Here is a 25,277-nt window from a genome sequence, read left to right on the forward strand (position 1 = left end):
CTCCGATTTCAATAGAAAATATTGTCTAACCCCCCCCCCTTTTTCAAGAACTGGAGTTATAGATAATTTACCGTTTAGCGATGGTATTAAGGCAATTCATCAATAACCATTGAACTGTTCTTTGTTTAAAACAAAGATTTTATGGCCAAATTGCTATTTATATTGAATTAAATGGTTCCAAAATGTAGGCGGGAATCGAGAGTTAGCGTGCGTATTTCTTTAGGCCTATGCTCGGCACTTACGGCCTTTGAGCAGGGAGGGATAAACTCCGTATGCAGGTGATGAAGGTTAATTGATGCATATGTAAGGGAATTTGACTACTGTATAGAAAAGTTAAGGTCATCACGTTTATCATAGAGCTTGGTTGTTAGATAAACATTAACGTTTTTCAAGTAAAATGTCCAAGTATGAAACAGATGTGTCAGACTCTGTGGTATCTTTAATCTCAAGCTCACCACTATATATCTATCGACGTAGGAATGGAAATCACCATTGTTAATTGACAATAAGTCGTCGATATATCTTAATGTCGAGTTGAAGCCACAGCAAGTGTTTTCTTCTTTTCATGCATAAGACGTTGCATTGAAGAAAAATCCTATATCTTTAAGCTAGAAAGAATTGCTTTAAATCAAAAAGCACAATCTTGTGTTTTGCAAGACTTGAAAATTCATCTCTTTTGTAAACACTACTTTGAAATTTTCGAAAAATATTTCTTCATGGAACGAACGTTTTAACACCCCTTATATGGTATCCAATTAAAATCCCTCGTTGCTCTCAGATTTCATTGTGAAGAAGTTTCTTTCATCAATAGTTTCCTTTGTTTTCTGCATTTTTCTCATTGTTTGAGGATATATTAACAATATTCAGTTTTGAAACAAAAATTTCTATCCTCTCTCAGAAAAGCATAAAGTTCTTCTGTCTGTGTTGACCACAAACTCAATGGCACTGTTACAACAAATTTGACTTTCAACTCTGTCTTAGTAACAAAATCACGTGTCTTCTCAAAAATTTCCTTTACATTTTCACCTTCAAAGTCAAAGTTTTGTGGGAATAAACAAAAACTGTCGTTTTGTTTATGCTTCTGATAATGAGAAACAGTCCAACAATAACTGTATTTTGGTCCAAATGCTTTTGAGGCCTTTCTGTTCATCTCCTTGTTGTTGATTGGATTATTTAACACTAACACCAGAACAAGTATGGAATTTTTATCTTCTGGAACACTTGTCTGCTCGTTTGGTTTCTGACTTTCAACTACATACACTGGAATGACAATTTAAATGCTTCAACGTATCATTTTTAAGAGTATGACATAAACAAATCATAATTTATAAAAATTCACAGAAATTACCTTGGCATCCATTTTTTCTGGATTCCTTGGGATCTGAGGAACCTTCGTTATCTTAAAAAAAGCAAATATCCTCAAATAACTCATTTTAAAATGGTAACTTTTCATGAGTTATAAAAGCTTTTTTAGTTTCATGTTTATTTTCTGTATGGCGTGTTGAAAGGGGGGAGGGGATGGACAGTTTCGCTGATTCATAATTTACACTCTAGTCTACCGAATACTGGTATCATTGATTTCATTTTCATTTTTTTACTTTGTCTGCAAAAAGAACATTTCTAACATTCTGAAGAAACCAGAAGTCTCTGTCATGACTGTAGCTCTACTGGTTTATACTTAAAACAAAGGAAGATAAAAGTAACGGTTGCGACTTGAAACTTTAAAACAGCAAAAAATAGAATAATGATCCTTGCCACTCATCAAAGCAAAAACCGATGCAGAGAATTATGTATCTTAGTGTAGTCTACTTGTGTGCCAAGTTAAATTGAAATCGAACCAAAACTGTAGGAGGAGTAGCATTTTGATAGAATTTCAAAAAAAAATTCTTTTTTTAGTAACCATGGCATCATCGCTCATCGAAGCAAAAACCGATCCACAGAATTATGTATCTTAGTGTAGTCTACTTGTGTGCCAAGTTATATTGAAATCGAAACAAATCTGTAGGAGGAGTAGCATTTTGAAAGAATTTCAAAGAAATTTCTATTTTTAGTAACCATGGCAACACCGTTCATCGAAAATAAAAAAACCGATGCACAGAAATATGTATCTTAGTGTAGTCTACTTGTGTGCCAAGTTATATTGAAATCGAACTAAATCTGTAGGAGGAGTAGCATTTTAAAAGAATTTCAAAGAAATTTCTATTTTTAGTAACCATGGCAACACCGTTCATCGAAATCAAAAACCGATGCACAGAATTATGTATCTTAGTGTAGTCCACTTGTGTGTCAAGTTATATTGAAATCGAACTAAATCTGTAGGAGGAGTAGCATTTTAAAAGAATTTCAAAGAAATTTCTATTTTTAGTAACCTCGGCAACATCGTTCATTGAAATCAAAAACCGATGCACAGAATTATGTATCTTAGTGTAGTCTACTTGTGTGCCAAGTTATATTGAAATCCAACCAAATCTGTAGGAGGAGTAGCATTTTGAAAGAATTTCACAGAAATTTCTATTTTTAGTAACCATGGCATCATCGCTCATCGAAATCGGAAACCAATCCACAGAATTATGTATCTTAGTGTAGTCTACTTGTGTGCCAAGTTATATTGAAATCGAAACAAATCTGTAGGAGGAGTAGCATTTTGAAAGAATTTCAAAGAAATTTCTATTTTTAGTAACCATGGCAACACCGTTCATCGAAATCAAAAACCGATGCACAGAAATATGTATCTTAGTGTAGTCTACTTGTGTGCCAAGTTATATTGAAATCGAACTTAATCTGTAGGAGAAGTAGGATTTTAAAAGAATTTCACAGAAATTTCTATTTTTAGTAACCATGGCAACACCGTTCATCGAAATCAAAAACCGATGCACAGAATTATGTATCTTAGTGTAGTCTACTTGTGTGTCAAGTTATATTGAAATCGAACTTAATCTGTAGGAGGAGTAGCATTTTAAAAGAATTTCACAGAAATTTCTATTTTTAGTAACCATGGCAACACCGTTCATCGAAATAAAAAACCGATGCACAGAATTATGTATCTTAGTGTAGTCTACTTGTGTGTCAAGTTATATTGAAATCGAACCAAATCTGTAGGAGGAGTAGCATTTTGAAAAATTGTTTACAGACAGACAGACAGACAGACGAATGGACGGACGACGGACGCATTACTATCGCATAAGCTCTTCTGGTCTCTGACCAGTAGAGCTAAAAATCACGTCATGAATATAAAAAAAAACTTCATTTCTTCCAATACTTGGGTTTTGTTATTCTGCATTTAATCGTAAAAATATGTAACAATTTAAAAAATTCCGCTGGTTTTGTATAGCTGTACATGTGAACTAACCTGACGAAATGCTGACTTCACTTTTCACATTTCCATCCGCTTGATCTTCTAATAAAAAATATTACTTATGTATTACTTGACATTAATTTATCTATATAGAGTTGAAATATTGTTTGTCATTCTTAACATAAGCTTTATTATCAAGTTTATTATCATAGATTTGTTCTAATTAAAGCCAAATATAGTTTAAAGGTAGCAGGAAAAAAGACAGTGGTCCAAAATATTACAAAATTAGATATTTCTCATAAAGAATATCTTCATGTTTCCTTGTAAATATGGATCTTTAAAGATATGAAAATTAATGAAACATAATTCTTACCGGTACATGTATAAAAATTCACAAAAATTTACCTTGGCATCACCGGTACATGTATAAAATTTCACAAAAGGATCACTTCATTATAAATAGCGATTTGACCTATAGGACCGGGCTTGGTTTTTTCTCTACAAAAACCTTGTCGATTTCCGTTCTGATTCATGGCATTAGGCTGAATACATATAACAATTTGTTTTCTTTCTTTTTTTTTCAACGAGTGGAGGTAGGAGGAACCCTTTCATTGATTTCTTGAGTTTGTTATCTCAAAATCTAATAATTGATATTTGTCTGAACTCCTCAATGTGCATAATGGTAATATTTACTGCCTCTTAAATTCTATTCTTTATGTCTAGGCTATTTTATCCGTGAATATAATAAAACATACCATTAATATGTGCAAATTGTATAGGCCTAAATCAAATCCGAGGGAGTAGTTACTGATATATGTACCCAAAATAAATCTCATAAATATTCTAATAGTCTGGTCCTGATTTTTAAAAAGAAGGCTAGAAATAAATTCTTTTAGGTGGACGGAGTCTCAAAGGCTTTGGAACACGTACGATCAAATACGAAGGGGGGAATTTGGAAACTCTTAATTCGTTTTCAAGTATTTTTTGTTCATATTTAATGGACTAATCAATATATTATATAAATTAAAAAAAACAAACTGTAATTTATTTTTTGCAAAACGAACCAGAATTAAGAGTTTCAACGAAATTCGAGTGTATCAGACGTCATTTTGAATCGCCATTTTGAGCTATTAAACACATTTCAAATTTGAACGACTAAATTTTCCTATAAAAGTGATCAAATTAGTGTTCTGTTGGCATTTTACATAGTTGTACTACGCTCAGTAAGATATTAACAAATCCTTTCTCCTATGTAAACGCCATTTTGACTTTTAACTCACAGCTGCGCCATCATTCAGTTGTAGAATAATGAGATGCAGAAGAAAAAATAAAAATCTGCGGTGTATGGATATTTTAGAATGTAAATTCCTGAACAAAGCGGAATATAGAACAAAAGACCAAAAAATCAGAGAAAATTCGAATTATGTGTAGAAACGACTAAATTTTCTGAGTTTAAACTAATAATGTTAGCATTCTATTAACATTTTTACACTAATATTACACTCAGTGAGATATTCACACATTATTTTTCCTTTTTGAACGATATTAAGAGAAAATTAGAAGAATTGGATAGTCCGCCATTTTGAATCGCCATTTTGACCTCTTTAACGCCATTTTCATGAAGGTCAGCATACTTTTTCGGATTCAGCATACTCGAAATAGGTTAAAAAAGTATGCCGGACCAAATAATAATTATTTGCCGTTGGAAGTATTTTTTTCTATAAAATCAGACCAGACTATAAGGAATATATACAATTGACATTCATCGCAGGTCAATGCTGCCAAGAATACCCATATTGAGTAACAAAGATTGAGTTATTTTTGTCCTCGGAGAAAGTGTGCTTATACTGAGGTTTGTTCCGCCTGACTGACAACTGTACATTGGATTTTTACGATTTGATATCTCTTAAGTGTTTCTTATATATCAAGAATAGGCACGCATTAAGGATAGATAATTGAAGGAAAAATTTTAAAGCATTCCTTACATCCAAACCTATCAAAATATCATATTTTATTTAGGGGCAGGCCTGCCCTGAAGGACTTCTAGGCCAAAATTCATGCAAAAATCAACGCTTTAACGGGCAAAATGATGTTTCTGTCAACTTTGGAGGATTATTGTAAAGTTGTAAATAATAAATTTTAGGTATAAAATACAAATTATTATTTGAAAAATTTAGACATATATGCGATATAAAAAAAACAAATAAAGATATATTAATTCTTAAATATAACTTTTTTCCGGGAAATTGTTATCTCCTATAGGTCAATTCTTTTGTCAAAGAGAATTTACATCCTTTACCTTGACATCCATCTTTTCTGGATTCATTGGGTTTTGAGGAACTTTCATTACCTTAAAAAAGCAACATCATCAAATAATTCTATTATTGTTTGGTGGTATACGTTAACGAGTTGTAAAGAACTTGTGTTTAATTTACTTTGATAGCATGTAAGACTTCAAAAATGTTCATTTTGTGTTTGGCACTATGATATTATCAACAGGTTACTTAAATACTGCTACAGATTAGAAAATTTAAAATCAGATTTTCCTTTACTAAAAGATGCATTTATATGTAGTAAGGAACTTCATTTTGCCCAAAAAACAACTTGGTACTCCTCAATAGAAAAATTATTAAAAATTCTTGATATCCCAAACATAATGTCCTATACTAAGAGTAATTTTATGAATTCATTGAAACAATCCATGAATAAAAAATACTCACTTGACTGGCAACACTTAAATGAAACACTAAAAGAGGACAAACTTGTCACTTATTTATTTCTGAAGAACAATTTTAGACTGGAAAAATATCTACTTTTATTAAAACCTGAATACAGAACGCCAATTTGCAGATTACGTGTATCAGCACACAGGCTATTCATAGAATTGGGCAGATATAATAGCACACCCAGATCAGAAAGAATATGTAAAAATTGTATGCTTAATCAAATTGAAGATGAAAAACATTTCCTTATTCACTGTAGCAAATTTACAAAGGAAAGGGAAGAGCTATTTAACCTGATCTCATCTAAAGTAAAACATTTTACAGAATTGCCAGATAAACAAAAATTATTCTGGATTCTAAATTGTGAAGAATTAGATATACTAAATTCTCTTGGAAGTTTTTTACAAAAAGCATTACCATAAGTTTTAGGAATATGACTTAATAATGTATGCATAGATAAATGATGTACTGTATTAGTGTATATATACCTATAAAACAATTCTTATGTACTGTACATATAAAATATTTTGGGTATTCCCCTATTTGTATATGTCTTTCCTATCAATTAAGCAACCCTTTCCCTCATATGTATATGTATATTGTATTGCATGTGTATGATAATCATTATATACATTTTAACAATGTACTTTCTTTTTGCCCCACGAGGGCCCTTAATTGGTCAATAAATTGAATTGAATTGAATTGAATTGAATTGTAGGAGAAGGGGGATTGATGGACTAGCTATTTCACTGATTCACAATTTCCACTCAAACTTACTCAAAAGGTAACTGGTTTCAATAATTTCATTTCCTTTTTCTATTTTTTCTACAAAAAAAACATTTATGATACTTTTCTTAAATCCTTTCATTAATGAAAAGGCTTAAAGGTATTTAGACACAGATTTGAAGTTATTATTTTCTCTATATATTACGACTTACATATTTTGATAGCGTTTCACACAAAAATTATTTTAAAATCTTATTTCATATAAAAAGATATTAAAATTTCAATTTTTTGGCGGGTTTGATTGACACATCCTTGCTATTTCACAAATTAATTCTATTCTTAATCCTTAGGAAAAGTGGCAATCTCGTTGTGTATAAATGAAAAATATTAATACTATAATCCAGAAAATTCAGAGTAGATATGTTCGAAAGCAAAACAAACACACAATATATTGTCAGTCCGTGCAGCTGTGGTAAGCAGACTGTGATGACTGAACGCACCCAGTGAATTGTAAACATCAACAAAACAGAACTCGTGCCTAGCTGTTTACAAAAACTGTGTACCTAACACGAGTGTGCTCCATTTGCTAATAAGATTGCAACTTTTCCTAAGGATTAAGAAAAAGGTTAAAATTTGTGAAAGTGCAAGGATGTGTCAATCAAACCCACCAAAAAATTTGAAGTTTTAATAACTTTTAAATTTAAATGAAATAAGATTTTTAATTAATTTTTGCGTGAAATGCTATTAAAATATGTAAGCCGAAATATAGAGAAAATACTGACTATAAATCTGTGTCCAAATACCTTTAAAACATCATCAACTCTTTAACTGTGTATTATTTGGGATTTAATCTTTGTAACCGTACTTGTGAACTTGGGGTTTGCTGAACTCACTTTTTACATTTCCAATAGCTTGTTCTTCTAACAAAAAACTCATTAATTATATTCATTTATTTATTTATTTATACAGTTTTAACAAATAATATGTCATCCTTAACATAAGCTTGATCTTAGGGGCTTTTTTTAATCATAGAAATGTGTTATTGAATTGTCGAATGAAATTTAAAGTTTATATGAGAAAATGACTGTATCTTCATTGAGGGTCTTAATTAAATATGTATTACGCATAAAATACTTATATTTATTTATACTTTATATTAAATGCCCCATTCTCTTGGTATCTGACTTTTAACAACAAACAATGGACTATAACATTAAAACCTCAGCTTATCATCTTTAAAGGTATGAAATTAAAGAATCGTAATTCATTAAAAATCAAAGTACTCAGAAGTACAGAGAGCCGGGCTCATTTTATAGAGTAGAATGGATTTCTTACATGAATCACGTTTATATTCTGATGAAAAAAATATTTTAAAACTATCAATATAAATGATAAGACACTGACAGTGAGTTTTTCAATCCTAATACCACGGTCCGATTTTGTCAGAATCAGAATTAATCTGGTACCGCATGCTGCTGAATGTAAACAAACAGGCCAGTCTGGTTCCCTCTCCTGCTTTACCTCGTAAGTGTAGAGAACTACGGTAACACTGATTATCAAAAATCTTTACGCTAATGAACTATGTTCTTTGACTTATGAAGTTTTCAAAGTCATTACTACTAATATTTATTTTATATAGATGAAACTTCGTTTTATTTTTGTTGCTTTATTTAGCGTTTGTATTATCTCAAAAGCGGTTGAGAGTAAGAACTATATTTTTGCACGTAACTTTAAAATGGCGACTATGGGGTCAACATCCTGCCTTGAACAGGATCACATAAGCCAGCAATTGCTCTTTGAGCAATAAGCCCGGCTAAAAATCACACAAAAATACCTTGGCATCCATCTTTTACGGATTCCTTCTTGAGTTTTGAGGATCTTCCATTACCTAAAAAACAAGCAAACAATATTAATGTTAGTAAACTCTGTAATTTTTTAGGATAATTTTTATTTCTACAAACAAAACATTTTTACAAGTTTCTAGTTTCCCCAACTTTGCAAAACAAACTAGAGGTAGTTTGAGCACTGAAGTTGAAAGTGATACCCTTGCATAAAATATGATTATAATGGCAAAATCCATATTTTGTATGGAGGACCCGAAATACATAAGTGTTAAAAAAGAAAAACGGTGGCTCACAATGACACTATTTGATAAAAAATAATGAAAGTATTACTTATTTCATTCAGTTGTTTAGGAAGAGTTGCAGATAAGAGATGGATACCCCTCAATATTGCATTTGTATAGAAAGAATAGTATTGTCCATATATTTTGCTATGGGAGACCTGATGGGTCCAATGAAAATCTAAAACAGAAAGTCACAATGGCACTATGTAACAAAAATTCTGAGAAAGTCTCACTGGTATAAAAGAGGAGTTGCGGATAAGAGATGAGTAGCCTGGTATCCCAATGCATACTGGACAGACAGACAAACGGATGGACACCTAACATAACAAACTAAGCCCTGCTTTCCAAGTGGGGAGGGGGTGTAAAATTATAAATTAAGTGTGTAATCAACAAGTAAAGCTTACTGTCTTTAGCAACAATCTTAAACAGTAAACCGATCTACACCTATCAGGCCGTATAATTCTTTTGAATTTTGTATTTCTACATTAGCTTTTTACTGGCATTAGCCCTACCACGGTTGTCGCTCTGTCATCTCTTTAAACGTTGACTGGCCGAGAGCTTTCGGCAAACCTCGGCTGATTCAAACAAGAAAGGGGAAAAGAAAAATAACAAATTGTAAAGCCTGCAAGTTATAAAAATTAAATTTTATTTATAATGAAATTGAAGAGACCTTTTTATTTATTGCTATAAAAAATACCATGTTATTAAGAATTAATTACTGCTCATTTTGCTGTTCGTTTTGTCATTTTTTTAAGATTGGGGTGGCAGAGGATAGTTTTTTTTGCAATCAAAACGTTTGACTGACGGTTTACTTAATATTGAGCTGCTTTAAAAATGTGCATTGAAAAATTTTAAATTCCCTCTACATGTAATAATAGTATGATGTAGTCCCTTGAGAAATTTGAAGCTTTTAGGAATAAAACATGTACAACTTACACAATGAGCCCTAAAGATGGCGCAGGGACAATCTCAAAATTTCATGTGAATCAAGCCTATTTTCACTATTTCGCCGCAGCTGCGTCTGCTTCCAGGCCCGTGCGCCTGACCTAAGCTACCATACAAATTGCAGAATAACATTTGTACATACCAATGAACAGCAAGAGATAATGGCTCAACCACCTCGTTTTCAAGCTACAATTCATCCTGTGAACCCACCCCGCTTTTCTGGTGAAATACCGGTAGAGCGAGTTTTGAGCTTAGTTTCGTATTTCTAGTCCATATCCTATATACAGTAGTAGTGACACTAAAGTGTCATATTTCAATAAAATATACAAGGCCACCAATTCCCTCCAAATGCACCCATAAAATATTCTAGCTATAAAATTACCTATTATATGCATTCAAACCTCAGGTTTCTCTATTTCTTCTATTTTTTGACCGGTACTTTATTCGAAACTATCCTCTGCCACCTTTAACTTTCAAAGTTTGTCTTGCAAGTAATAAACCTTGCTCAATTCAAAAAGAACATGCAATTCTGAGTAAATATATACCAAATATGTCTTGATATATTGAAAAATAAAAAAGTTATGGGCAAATAAGAGACCTCACCAATTCTCGGTCAACCACCTTAACCCCATATTGTTTATTACACATAAAACAAATGCAATTCTTACAACTCCAAATGATGAATATACCAGCAAAAAAGTGTTAAATGGTAATTTTAATCTATTTCAAATACATTTATATGTAAAAAGTCAAATATAAAGGGCACATCTTGGTGAAATGTACTCACATGTATCACATACTCCCCTATTTTTCATGTTCTATGAAATTCCAATTTATCTCTTGTTCACTTGGTTTTATATACCTATAACTTCTTTGCAAAGTTAAAACCCCTTTCAACTTTCAAAATATTTATCATGATATGCAAAAAACCCTCTTGCATCATATGCTAAAGAAAAAGTGTCCAGGAAATAGCTGTTCAACACCCTACCCCTGCAGCCATTTCTTCAGTGTAATGAAAATGCACTGTAAAAATTTGTTTGTCCTACCTGAATTCTACCTAAGAGTCTGATATTCACTTTTAACAGTTATGAGTAATCAAATACATACATTCCATTCTCCTGAATACTAAAAGTGATTATTCTGTCCATCCTGGGCAATTGTGGGCAGATTATATGGGCCTAGCAGAATTCAATAATTACATGAGAATGCAGATTTTATTGATATTACTTCATTAAATATGCAATATAAACTCTTTGTTTTGTTATTATTCAAAGAAAAATAGTCATTTTATAGCAAACCATTGAAAAATTTAGATTCTGTCACATTTAAATATAGATAAATTTAAAAATTGAAAAGGGGGGGGACATATTTCATGAAAATATCAATAACAGAATAGGTTAAATTTGGAAAAATAAAGCAAAAAAAGTTTTTTTGTACTATATATGGTTAGGTTTAGTGACATTTAGGTATGCTGACTGATTTTTATTTTCAAAATAATTATATTTAGTGAATTGGGTTGAAAAAATTGCAAATATATGTAATTTCAGTGATATCGCACTAATTAATACACTTAAATTTTAATTAGATTTAATTAATTAAAGCAAGACATGATTTTAATTATGCGACAATACCCAAAGTATCAATTTCAAACAATTAATTTATTCTCTGGCAAAAAATGCCTGAATCTTATATGATTTATTATGCTGATGGTTCAAAGTCTTTAAACATGTATGCTGGAAAAGAGTAACCCCCCTTGCTTTTTAATGAATATACCTAACTGTACAGATTTTAAATAACAGAAACAAAGTATTTTTTTTAATTGACTTACATAAATAAACCCTTTTGTATAAAAATCAGACTAAAATTCACATTTCTAAAAATTGATGCATTCTTGAAGGTGGCAGAGGATAGTTTTTTTTGCAATCAAAACGTTTGACTGACGGTTTACTTAATATTGAGCTGCTTTAAAAATGTGCATTGAAAAATTTTAAATTCCCTCTACATGTAATAATAGTATGATGTAGTCACTTGAGAAATTTGAAGCTTTTAGGAATAAAACATGTACAACTTACACAATGAGCCCTAAAGATGGCGCAGGGACAATCTCAAAATTTCATGTGAATCAAGCCTATTTTCACTATTTCGCCGCAGCTGCATCTGCTTCCAGGCCCGTGCGCCTGACCTAAGCTACCACACAAATTGCAGAATAACATTTGTACATACCAATGAACAGCAAGAGATAATGGCTCAACCACCTCGTTTTCAAGCTACAATTCATCCTGTGAACCCATCCCGCTTTTCTGGTGAAATACCAGTAGAGCGAGTTTTGAGCTTAGTTTCGTATTTCTAGTCCATATCCCATATACAGTAGTAGTGAAACTAAAGTGTCATATTTCAATAAAATATACAAGGCCACCAATTCCCTCCAAATGCACCCATAAAATATTCTAGCTATAAAATTACCTATAATATGCATTCAAACCTCAAGTTTCTCTATTTCTTCTATTTTTTGACCGGTACTTTATTCGAAACTATATCCTCTGCAACCTGGAAATCTTGCAAAATTGTTAAGTCGTACGAAAATTATATCATCAGAAATTTATCTCCCTTGCCTTGAACAGCATTTCAACCAATGAAATAATTGAAAATTTTCTCATCATGCAATTTCTACCAATCACAAAAGAGAGGAAGTGCATAGTCCGAAGACTGTAAAAAACTTCAACTATACAATACCGTCTTCCAAGGAAGACAGTAATAAACTATTACTATGTATGTGTGTTTTAAGTGTTTTTGTGTGGGAGGTGGGGTTGTTCTGATAGACACTTTCTCGGATTGTAACTTCCACTCAAACTCACCCAAAAGTTCACTGACTTCATTGATTTCATTTTCATTTTTTACTGCATCTGCTAAAACAAATCACTTCATAAAAAAGAAACCAACATTTTCTTTCTTTTTGTCACTTTTAATTATTTAAAGGGTTTTATTATTGGATATTTTTTTATTATTCCTTTCAAGAAATTGTAATTATAAAAGTTAAACCGGTTTTGAAAAAAAAAATGTATGTGTACTCACCTGAAAGTTTTTCATTTTCAATATTTACATTTCCATTAGCTAGTCCACCTAATAAAAAATACATGTTATAGTAATTTATGTTAAACAGAGATACTCTGTTATATGAGGTACGAGTGTAAGGCTTAAATTAATGTAACCTAGATAGAGATATAGATACTAGAATCTTTCATCAAATAGTGAAATACATGTAAAGTCATAAACATGTACATAAATGCATTTTGATGGAATATTTTAAAAAACAAATATATTTTCTTCCAAAAGATGCACAAAAAATATTCTATAAATTACCATTGTTTCCCTTTCTGCATCTTCTTTTTAAATACGCCAGGATAATGAGGACTCCAACAACACATACCACTACAACACCTATAATGCTCCCTACAATGGTGCTCACAGGGAGAGATTCATCAGTAGAGGACTCATCTCCTGAATCTTTGGATTTATCAAATGTGGGAGTCTTTTCCAATACCATGGAAGCTTTTGTTGACCTGAAATGGTGTTCAAAGAGGGAAGTTTTTTCCATTACTGTTGTAGTTATGGTTGACCTGAAATAGTGTTCATTGGTGATTTCTTTTGTTGAATCTTATTTTTTTAATATAAAACTTAGATACATATGAGGTAAATTACACATACCCTGGCTTTGAAGGTGAAGTCAATGATCCATTTTCAAAACAAATAGGGTCTGTAAGAAAAAGAGAACACAATATGCAACCTTCTTTAGTGTACATGTATATACTAAAAGTTCAGCTTTTTTAGCAAGAGTTCTCTAAAAAAAAATTCAAGTACTTTTCTTGATAAACAAAATGTTTGATATTAAGCCATCAAATTACATTAATGTATCATTAAATCATAAATGATATTTAAATGTCCACCTGGACTACTATTAACTTATATATTTACAAACTGAATGTAATAAAACCACCAAAGCTTTACTATGTTTTTTTGTATTTTCTTTATTTATATTCAGCAGCTGCACATGTTGTAAAGTTTTATTTACCAATTTTTTTTTATAAAAGTTTGGTTTTTCAAACATCAAAGGTCAAATCAATTGTTTGAAGATAAGTCAAGGTATAAAATAGCTGAAGTTGATAAATCAGAAAACCAGATCAAGCAAAACAAAATATTTCCGTTACATGAGATGTTTTAAGTCCACATCTAAGCTATAATGCTTAGTGACTAGTTAAAAACAATTCTAAATTTCCTCACAGAGTAAAAAAAATCTTCAAAAGACAAAGATGATATTTCAGTTATTGCTTGTGCATGATTTTTTTTTTAGTGCATAGTACAAAAGATCCTTAACAACTGCTCTATGACAGAAACATGTTTGTCAGCTTTACTATTTTGTTTTCCTGTTTTTAAAAGGAGTTCAATGAAATACAAAACTTCACTTTAAATGCTGAAGATTGATGCATGTATTACCTTCTCTATAAAAAAAAACACAATGAATATGAGAGTATGGTACTTAAATGATATTTATTTTAATGGTTTCAAGCATTTATAGTATAGTGATAATGGTAAAGCTAAAATCCCTACGTTTTTTGTTATATCTATTTTAATGTACATCTGTCAATAAATGTTAATAAAAATTAAACAAGATACAATATCAAATAATCTGCAATTGATGCAATTAATTTTTAATATAATATTTGCATTTTTAAAGCTATAGAACTTTTTTTAAAATTACTGTCATAAAAAAATGTTAGTCAAATTGTAATAAAAAAAATATTAACGAAATATTAAATTATAATAACTTTATAATTTCACGCATGCAAATAATGGACTTACACATGAATACAGCGTTGGACCAATAGAGAGAGGTGGGACAGTTATTAACGGTACACTGGTACACGTCAACTCGGGACACTCGAGAGTTGAATTCTGGACACATTTCTACATATAACGAAGAGAGTATAAAAATACAAATATTCGTGATAAACTTATATGGATTCTTGAAAACAAGTATTTCCAAAAGGGTATGGATTGGTATGAACATCATATCTGCAAATTTGAAAAGCTGTGTCATAGATGGCAGTCATGGTATTTATCACAAAAACTTCACTTTTATAGCTATTTAAAAAAACAATTGATTAATCAAAAACCAAGTACTTCTGTTTTCTTTACAAATGTTTATATTACACAAGTACTAGAAGTTTAATAAAAGTTTAAAATTTAATGTGAAAACTCTCTTTAAAGTTGAATTCTGTAGTGGATGTAGATGCATGTGTTTATAAGACATACGCGGCTGTATCCAGACGCGAGGTAGACACTGCTCCGTGTTAACTCCGGACTCATCTCTCAGACAATGGTAGAAGTTAGGGGGCTGACACTGAAGACCACGTGACGCCCTGTCCCAATCACTAGCTGAACTGGGGCACTTAAGGGGGCCAACAACTCCAGCTGTTGTCATCAATAGCAGGGTATATATAACTCCTGACCGTTGAATCATGTCTATTGCACTGAATGAAGAAGGATATGGAGATAACAAACAGTATTCAATATCAAAGTCCATAAAACAATACAAAACAGAAGCAGAGCAAACACGGACCTCCGGAACATCAGAGGTGGGATCAGGTGCCATGGAGGAGTGAGCATCCCCTGCTGACCGGTCACACCCGCTGTGTGTTCCTTGTCATGATCAGGTAACAGCGGAAAAATCCGTTGTCAATTTGTTGCATAAATAATGGACTAACAATTAGTATGAATAATGTCAGTCAACATTTGACTCAATGATAAATTGTATTTGCTGACAAGGTCATTGTATCGACCATAGAAACAAATTCCAAAAGGATATGGATTGATATGAGCATCATATCTGCAAATTTGAAAAGCTGTGCCAGAACAAATTCTAGTAATCACGGTAATACATGTAACACAGTAAAATAATGTACAGTAAATACTGTGTTCAAGACAGTGAAAATTACGAAAGCCCAGAAGGCTCATTCGAGATTCAAGTTTCGAAATACGAGATTCAAAATTCGAGATTCGAAATTCGAGTTTCGAGATTCAAGATCCAGATTAACCAATCAAAAGGCTCATTCGAGATTCGAGATTCGAAATTCGAGTTTCGAGATTCAAAATCCAGATTAACCAATCAAATGCGGGTTCAACATTGATTACTCCCCTTTATTATGTTTAATCTATCAATAAATCGTTTAATATATTTATAACAAATGAGTCATTTGAATAAATTACAATGCAAGAAAGAGTGTTATATATATTAGAAAGAAAGTTAAATAATCATTTGATTTTTGATCAGCAAGATATACTTCAATTTATATTATGACTTCTTAAATATTAAATAGAATACATAATCAGGAATATATATATTTTTGCATTGTCTACTGTATATAAAGGATTGTTGACATAATAATAAAGTTATAAATAGTGACTAAAGATTAACAAAATCCTTGTAGCCTTGATAAATAAAAACCGAGTATATTTTAGTCTTTGACCATAACGCTATGGTCAGAGACTAAAATATAAAACCATAACGCTATAGTTCTGCAGCTAATTTAGATTATTATACCTCTACTGATTTTTCACTATATTAAACTAAATCGATATATTTTGCTAATTTCCTGAAAATCACCGTGAATAAACCAATTCCCTGCAAAAAAGACTGATTCCCTGCAAAAAAAGTACGTTTTTTGATGAACTGATACACACCTATTCGGAACACTTAGGATTTTCTTTCAACTCACGACAAACTTAGAAATGTTCCGAATAAACTCATGAATATTCATTAATGAATGGAAATGCATAGTGAGTCAACTGGTCCCATATCAATAAAAAAGAACCAGTTTACTGGTAGCAAACGAAGATTGAGCTCGAAAACTTGCGTAATGTTACTTTCGATTTTACTAGGTAAAAACTCGGACAATGAACTGATTTATTGATAAAATGGAATTCTATTCATGTCTGTATTCTGTTTGTTGTTATTTTTTATTTATTTCTGTCGGAATTAAACATTGTTACAGAATACAGTATTGAATATAACTTTTTCAAATGTCTTGTTTGTATCGGTATAATAAAACAGTTAAAGTATATCATTGAGGGAGTCAGCAAGATTCCAGTTCCCCTCAAGCAAGCCTATTTCCCTCGGCGCAAGCGCCTCGGGAAATAGACTTACTCTTGGGGAACTGGAATCTTGCTGACTCCCTCAATGATATACTTTAACTGTATACTAATCTACTGTTTGATATCAGATAAAATGAATGCTGCATTTATTCTAATTCATATTTGCAATCTGTATTGTATATATAATTGTTAATTAGTTCAAGAAATCAAAGCCTTAGATGAAGATAAGTAATTGAAAACTTTATTTTAATGTATTCCCTCTATTAGGAAAACGAGCGCGGTTTTTATTTATCAAGGCTACCTTGCCTTTCAAATTTTTAAAGTAACATTTTCAGTGTCGGGAAAAATTGGCAGGTGTTGCCGGTAGGGGTGGGGATTTTGTTAATCTTTAGACACTATTTATAATTGTATTATTATGTCAGCAACCCTTTATAAACAGTAGACAATGCAAAAATATATATATTCCTGATATATGTATTCTATTTAATATTTAAGAAGTCATAATATAAATTGAAGTATATCTTGCTGATCAAAAATCAAATGATTATTTAACTTTCCTTCTAATATATATAACACTCTTTCTTGCATTGTAATTTATTCAAATGACTCATTTGTTATAAATATATTAAACGATTTATTGATAGATTAAACATAATAAAGGGGAGTAATCAATGTTGAACCCGCATTTGATTGGTTAATCTGGATTTTGAATCTCGAAACTCGAATTTCGAATCTCGAATTTCGAACCTCGAATCTCGAATGAGCTTTTTGATTGGTTAATCTGGATCTTGAATCTCGAAACTCGAATTTCGAATCTCGAATTTTGAATCTCGTATTTCGAAACTTGAATCTCGAATGAGCCTTCTGGGCTTTCGTAGAAAATGGTCATGCCAGGTACAATATGACATGAAAAAGCGGGGGGCAATAAAGACAAACAAATCAAAAAGATAAAACTAGAAATCTATTAAATAATGGAACGAAAGAGGCAATACTAAACGCCCCGACTTTTTATAACATGGTCATAATTTTATTTTTATTAACATGCAAACTGTTGTTTCTATTTAAGCATATTTAGAATGTGATAACTACGAGGGTCGTTCAATAATTAATGCAATACACAGTATATCATATAAACTGTTGAGGCATTTGACATTATTTGTCCATAGTTGAAAAGTTCTGTTAAAGGGCTCCTAAACACAGAAATCCCCATGTATCTTCCTTTTGCCATCGCGAAGAAATTCAATTTAAAGTAAGGATGGTCACTACAATGAGCTGAAAATTGTTTATAAATGATCTCTGCCAAGAAGATGAAAATAAGAGCGTATGTAAAAACTGTGCCTTTTACGTACATGTAAATCGCCGAAGAAATCATATTTAAGATATAATTTTTATATGTAGAAAAAAAAAGATTTTTAACGCCGTATACCTTTCAGATGGATTCATTTATTCAGAAGAAAAAAAGGAGAGTTTAAATATAACAGTCAATCTGGTTGATTGAAATTGTGGGGACACCAGAAAATATCGATGGGGCGTGCCATATGATATCTGAAAATGCTAGATTTACATGAAAAGACTGTTAAGATATTAAACATTTAAGTGTCAAAGCATTTTATAGAATTCTGACAAAGGAAAAAAATATAACAATATTTCTATCAGATAGGTGGCATATTTTCTTACCAATGCTTTAACATGAACACACGTGAAATGTGCCAACGGTTTATTTAAAAGCGATTGTTTGTATAACAGATGGAAAATTTTATAAACTTCACTAACTTGCTTAATAAACGACAAAACATAGGTGCATTTTTATAGCCGAAAAATAAGATTAATTATAAAAATGTGGAACCAAAGGAAAGGGTGTCATTTAATTTTGATAAAGAGAAGTAAGGGCTCTAAACATGTTTTATTAGTTTTCGTATATTTAAAGAGGTCCATTAAACATATACAAACATCCAAATGAAGGACTAGCAATGGTTACTTTTATGTTCAAATTGTACTAAGGACAGTTTTAAAAAAGATTTCCTGCAAAGTAAGTCCTAATATCGGCAACCAGGATATTTTTTCCTGTGCCTTACAACGCAGCTGCATATAAGCTTAGAGAAATAAATAAGATTTTGAAGAAAAGAAAATATACAGAACTTTTCCATCACCCATATTAACTGGCTCTCAACCATTGTGAGATCTTTTCATTCCCAAAACACATGAAAAAACTCAAAGGAAGATTGTACAATGTAAGATTTGTCATGGGAAATAATATTCATTAGTGGCTTTGGGGGATCCCTAAAAATGATTTTGCTGAGGTTTTCTGTTCATGGATACAGAGGCTTAATACATGTGTAAAGGATACCTGGGAATGTCTTGAGGAATTGAAACCATTAAGAATATGTATTACGTGCTTTTCTTATTTTTGAATGATATATTGCTTAATTTTTTTTAACTGATATTGATACATCTTCGCTAGCCAAGGGTTTCTGATACGCGACTCTTTTCATAAGAAGAGTAGCGTATCAGAAACCCTTGGATAGCGAAGATGATATTTATATATTATTATATACCTAATGTGTATCACTCAATTTTACTGTAGAATTAACGCAATCACGTGACGTGGTGATCCGACTTTCCGGATCACCACACTGTGGTTTTCTGAATCCATTTCACCACTCTCTGAAACTGATGACGTAGTACGCAAAAACATGACGTTATTTTTCTTGCGCGTTAAAAAGTCCACTGTTATTATGCTTTGTTTTATGGATAAATGCTATACAATTGATCTACAAAGTTTTCTTTTGCTATATTTTGCTAGATATAAGGGGGTATATAATAAATTTATCATTATAACAGTAACTTGATCCGAAGAGCCGTATCACGTCTCGTTGACAGGCGCGGATCATCAGATCAAACTCGACGCTTCGCGAGATCTGATGATCCGCGCCTGTCAATGAGACGTGATACGACCCTTCGGATCAAGTTTCCTCGCGTCTCTTTTGATCTGATGATCCGCGCCTGTCAACGAGACGTGACACGACCCTTCGGATCAAGTTACTGTTATAATGATAAATCTATTATATACCCCCTTAGAACTAGCTAACTATAGCAAAATAAAACTTCAGAGATCAATTGTATAATACTTATCCATAAAACAAAGCATAATAACAGTGGACTTTTTAACGCGCAAGAAAAATAACGTCATGTTTTTGCGTACTACGTCATCAGTTTCAGAGAGTGGTGATATGGATTCAGAAAACCACAGTGTGGTGATCGGGAAAGTCGGATCACCACGTCACGTGACTGCGTTAATTCTACAGTAAAATTGAGTGATACAGGTTAGGTATATAATAATGATATTGATCATTGATATTGGTTTTATATAGGGATGTCAAAATTGTCAATAACTGATATTCGAATATTCGATAGAAGTATTCGAATATATTCGAATATTCGATAAAAAAATACATCTTGCATTATTAAATATATGTATCTTCAGTTTTCTGTCAAGTAGTATAGGTTTTATGGCATTATTTTGGAATAAAAACACTCATGTAGAGTTCGGTAAATGCACTGCAATTATACTTTTTTTTTTAAATTATTGAATAGTATATATCCAAAATGTAATGATTGTTTTTTGAAAATTCAAAGGATTCTTTAGGATGTCTTACTAAAGTCTACATCGATAACTCCTACAAACTTATATCTAGCAGAACAACTATCTAACGGTGAAATATTTAAAACAATTACTTTTTGCTAATTTTAATTTCCTGATAATGATTTTAATGATATTTACATAAACAAAGGGTCCGTGTGTATACTGTAAAATTGTGTCCTTACAACAATACAAGCTGATTATAAGTACTGGACACTATTATACCACTAATTAAGTGAACAAATAAATCAATTACTTTAATAGATACACTTTTCACACCTTTTAGGTAATCCAAGAGGAGTGTTTTTTTTTTAAATTTTGTACAAACTTGATTCAATTTCTAATAAAATTGCCAGGTTTTTTTTCTCTTTTTAATGCTTGTATACTTAAAAAAGAATATTCGAATCATGAATTAATATTCGAATATCAACTCATCGAATGAATATTCGAATATTCGTTGACATCCCTAGTTTTATATAATAGTGTTGCATTATGCATGTACTATGCCTAAATGGTAGGCAGGGTTTGACACATGGTGCACGAGCCGGAGGCGAGTGCACTATGTGTCAAACCCTGCCTACTATTTAGGCATAGTACATGCATAATGCAACACTATTGTTATTATTATGCTGACTGTTGTAATTATTTATGCGGCAATCTATTTGACTTTTTCCTGAAAATATCGGTGCTTAAACAGCGCACCTGCAAGAACTAATTCAAAATATTCATGCTAAAATTGTTTCATGCTTAGTTATTTTGGTTACTAGTATTTTCTCTAAATAAGTCGGGATTTTCTGTCCCAAAGCAACACATCTTTATTTTCTGTTTTGTTCGTAAGCCTTATTTGTTTGCAGACGTCGATTCTCATTGATAATTTTCTTTTACATCCTTCAATCATGCGTCATATAAAAAAGCGTTTTAATGACCCTATAAAATCAGTTGAAAGTTTGTTGTACACATTAATCTAAAGTTCCTTAGAATAATATAACTGTTTTCAAATAATATTTGTCTATTTTCTCCTTCTTTTGTCAATTGTATAAATTAAGTTTATATATTTAATAAAATTGTTCGAATCAGTGATCGTCTCTATGGCGTAATCGATAAGGCATCGGACTGACAATTTCATGGTCGTCAGTTCGATCCCCGGCATGTGCATGGAAGAATTTTATTCAGTAACTAAAGGCGTGCACTATTTCGGCATAGTATGCTTACGCTATATAAATCCTTAGACCACTATGCGAGAATAGTAGGGTATGGGTTATACAGAGACAAACTGACAGGAAGCATAATAATGTCTAATCTTGTATTAGTAAGTGACCCTTCTCGCCTACCATACAAGGAAAACCTATTACCTGTACGTACATCGGTGTACTTTCGTTTTCAACAATTACTTTACCTTTTACATAAACAGATAAATATATATATATAATAATAATAAAATAAATTTTGAATAGTGCATGCATCAGACCGCATGTAAAAGAAAAAAAATCAGCGCGTTATATATCAACAACCTTCCTCATCTTTGTTCTGAATTGAAAGGGAGGAGATGCAGAATGCCTGTATAACCTTAACCTCTCTTTTTCTTTAAGTTTCTTATGCATTTTAACTCTTGATACCGACACTTATGAAAGTTAAGTTGAAGGTATAATATAAACTTAAAACATTTTTAAACATGTTTAATTAATCGTAGATTTTTACACATGTACATGCATATTGTTGTATTCCTTTCTATGAAACAGTATTATTGTTTAAATAAATTATGTCATTTACTAATTGTTATACTATTCATTGGCCTATATCGTTTTCCTTATTATTGTAACAATTTTATACTTGTCTGCTCTAAATTAGAATTGAATAAATGTTCCATTGTGTTCTGTATAACGTTAAATGTTTAAATATTTTATAAAACACCAAAATGCAATTTTGAGAAAATATTCATTGATGGATCAATTTGATGGACTTACCTTATGCTGAACAAATGTAAACATTTTTTTTCAAAAATATAATAAACTCAAATACATTGATCAGTTTATCTTATATCTCTTTTATACCTACATGAATACATTATCCCGCGCTTACCTTCTGGCTCATTGCATTGGTATGGAACACTTTTCCTGCAAATTTTCTACATTAAAATTTTCCATCTATCACTTGTATATTGTGAGTAATACCATTTCACATTTAAAAATACATCTTACAGTACTATAATTGTACATATTAATCTAAGATTTATTTTAATTTTATCGACTGAAATTCAGCAGTCCCCACTTGTTATATAATTATATGGCCATTAAAGTTTCAACACTAAACTGGGAGGACTTTGACACACCCCTTCAACTAAAATAATATTAAATTGTAAAAATACAGCGTAAAACAGAAATGTGCTGTAAAAAGGAAGAACACATACAGATCTTGAGAGAAAGCCCTTAAATTGAAGATTGATTGTATGTTGTTTAACGTCCCTCCAGAGAATTTTTCACTCATATAGAGACGCCACCACTTGCCGGTGGAGAGTTGCAAATTTTGCCCTACACTCGGCACTCGGGGCCATTGAGCAGTGACGGATATACCGGTATTTCGTGCCACCACCTACTACGACACGGAACCTCTCTTCTCATCCGAAGGACCGGTCTCCACGTCCTACAGTGGGATTAGATCCGCGACGTAAGGATCAACTCCTTACTTCGCAACTGTAGAGCAGACGCTCTAACCACTGCGCAACGCAAGCGACTTAAATTGAAGAATTTATTGTCATAATTCAATCCCATCAAGTCTTTCACTGTAGGAAAGAGCCACTGTCGTTTCAAACTGTTACAATATAAACACTTGTTGAGGTCATGCAGACGAGACGTTCATCAAATATCTGTTCTGTATATCTTCTTAATGTATAAAAATCCATAAAAAATTTGATTTATTATGATTTCTAAACTGGTTTCTAATTGTCTTTAAAAAATGAAAATGCTGAAACTCTTTTATATCGGCAATTTAATTTTTTTTTTCTGTAAGGACTATATAAGAAACACCATCATCTAGTATTTCACACTATTATATACCACTAAGTACTGATTTCTCCCTCGCTAATTCCCTCAATGATATACTTTAACTGTTTATACTAATGCCTGGTAAGGTACTCAATTTTTTGTGAGTAAACATGTTAAAATAGTAGTATTTCAACGACAAAATCTTGGGGAAATTATTTATTATTTAGGAACGTATTGTCTGTCATTAAAAAACAATGCATATTCCCGTTTTGCACAAGGACAAACTAAAACACATGAACGCGGCCCCACCAATTCCGTTGCAAGGGGATAACAATATCATAGGTTCAGATGCTAACTAATGCCCTGTTCACACGGAGAGTTTAATTCGCAGTAAATTAATGCGAAGTAAACTAATGCAAATCAAACTAATGCGAATTAAACTCTCCGCGTGACGTCATTTGCAAAGCACGTTACCTTATGCAGAAGCAGATCCATTGGACATAATAGCAGTGTCTGTATACACATTTTAATGATTAACACAATTTTCCTTAGTTTTTCACTCAAAAATAGCACAAGTATCTATAGCCGAGCAGCCACAAGTGGAATTTGACTAAATTTTGCCATAACGCATGCGTCAGAATTTAATTCGAATTAGCTTTCACACGTAGCTAATGCGAAGTAATTTAATGCGCAGTAAACTAATTCGAATTAAACTCATTCGCATTAAATTCTCCGTGTGAACGCTAAGCGAAGCTAATTCGCAGTAACTTTACGTTTAATTCGAATTAAACTCTCCATGTGAACAGGGCATAAAACATCGTGGCATCACCCTCAACTGACTATATTGAACAAATTGAACATGTTGAACATAAGAACTATTGCATTTCTTATTTATGAAATATGGTTTTCTATGTATCTAGAAGCTGTTTCGCTGGGTTATTCCTAATTCTATCCTCAGACTTCAACCTTTCTTGATTAATTCCTGCATTGCAGGCAATGACTACGAAAGTTCCTGAGATGCACAGTGATAAACCAAACACTTTGGAGTTACATGTACTTTGTGATTTAATTATCCTCTCTGCTATGAAAAATGTATCGTTTTAAGCATTATGTACAAGCTATCTTGTTTCAAGATAGTTCATGAATTTTCAGAATTTAATACATCAGCATGAAGTTCATTAACGAAGGAAAGGGTGTATTATAATAGCTCGCACATTTTTTCCTATATGCACTGTATATCTTTCTTGAACTTTGCTTTCTCTGAACTCGAAGTGTAAAATAATGCTGTAAAGTTATGTAACATCAATTTTTTTTTATTCTATTCCGCTTCCAACACTAGACGCAAAAGCTTGTAATTCACAAAATCTTGATTACTTCATCATAAAAACAATAAAAACCCCGTCTCCATAATCTCCCGATTTTATAAGTGTCGTAATAAACCCGATGTGTAAAATATCTGAATATTTTTTAGATTCCTTCCTTCTTGAAATCACTAGAGCTCTACATGATGGAGATTTTTTTCTCGTTTTATCCTCCAGTCAGTTTCTCGTTTTATCCTCCAGCCAGTTGGGGCTTTCTGTTGTTTTCTTGGACGCCATTTAATAAATCCCTCTCTTCCGAAAGTTTGTATAATATTTTCCAAATGTAGAATGGTATGAATATCAGCAGCTCGGATATATACTGCATTGGTCGT

General features: G+C 31.9%; 1 protein-coding gene across 1 annotated transcript; it reads right to left on the reverse strand.

Annotated features, from left to right (window-relative positions):
• Window positions 1-852: 852 nt before the first annotated feature.
• LOC134244398 (uncharacterized) lies at window positions 853-15,338 on the reverse strand. Its single transcript, XM_062726672.1, has 8 exons — window positions 15,125-15,338; window positions 14,672-14,776; window positions 13,520-13,568; window positions 13,175-13,431; window positions 12,670-12,717; window positions 8,579-8,632; window positions 5,595-5,645; window positions 853-1,260 (listed from the first exon to the last, which is right to left on the reverse strand). The coding sequence occupies exons 1-8, from the start codon at window positions 15,330-15,332 to the stop codon at window positions 854-856; spliced, it is 1,179 nt and encodes a 392-aa protein (XP_062582656.1). The 5' UTR covers window positions 15,333-15,338; the 3' UTR covers window position 853.
• Window positions 15,339-25,277: the final 9,939 nt, after the last annotated feature.

Source organism: Saccostrea cucullata, unplaced genomic scaffold (assembly GCF_032062105.1).
Source record: "Saccostrea cucullata isolate Sc308-1 unplaced genomic scaffold, CSIRO_AGI_Scuc_v1 ctg2444, whole genome shotgun sequence".
NCBI classification, from domain to species: domain Eukaryota; kingdom Metazoa; phylum Mollusca; class Bivalvia; order Ostreida; family Ostreidae; genus Saccostrea; species Saccostrea cuccullata.

Bases quoted from the DNA above. Each gene is read 5' to 3' on its own strand.
- LOC134244398 (XM_062726672.1), bottom strand. From the start codon at position 15,332: ATGATTCAACGGTCAGGAGTTATATATACCCTGCTATTGATGACAACA. The intron at 14,777-15,124 runs GTATGTCTTATA...CGTTATATGTAG, and splicing joins TCGCGTCTGGATACAGCCGC to AAATGTGTCCAGAATTCAAC. The intron at 1,261-5,594 runs GTAAAGGATGTA...TTGTCATTCCAG, and splicing joins CAGAAAAGATGGATGTCAAG to TGTATGTAGTTGAAAGTCAG.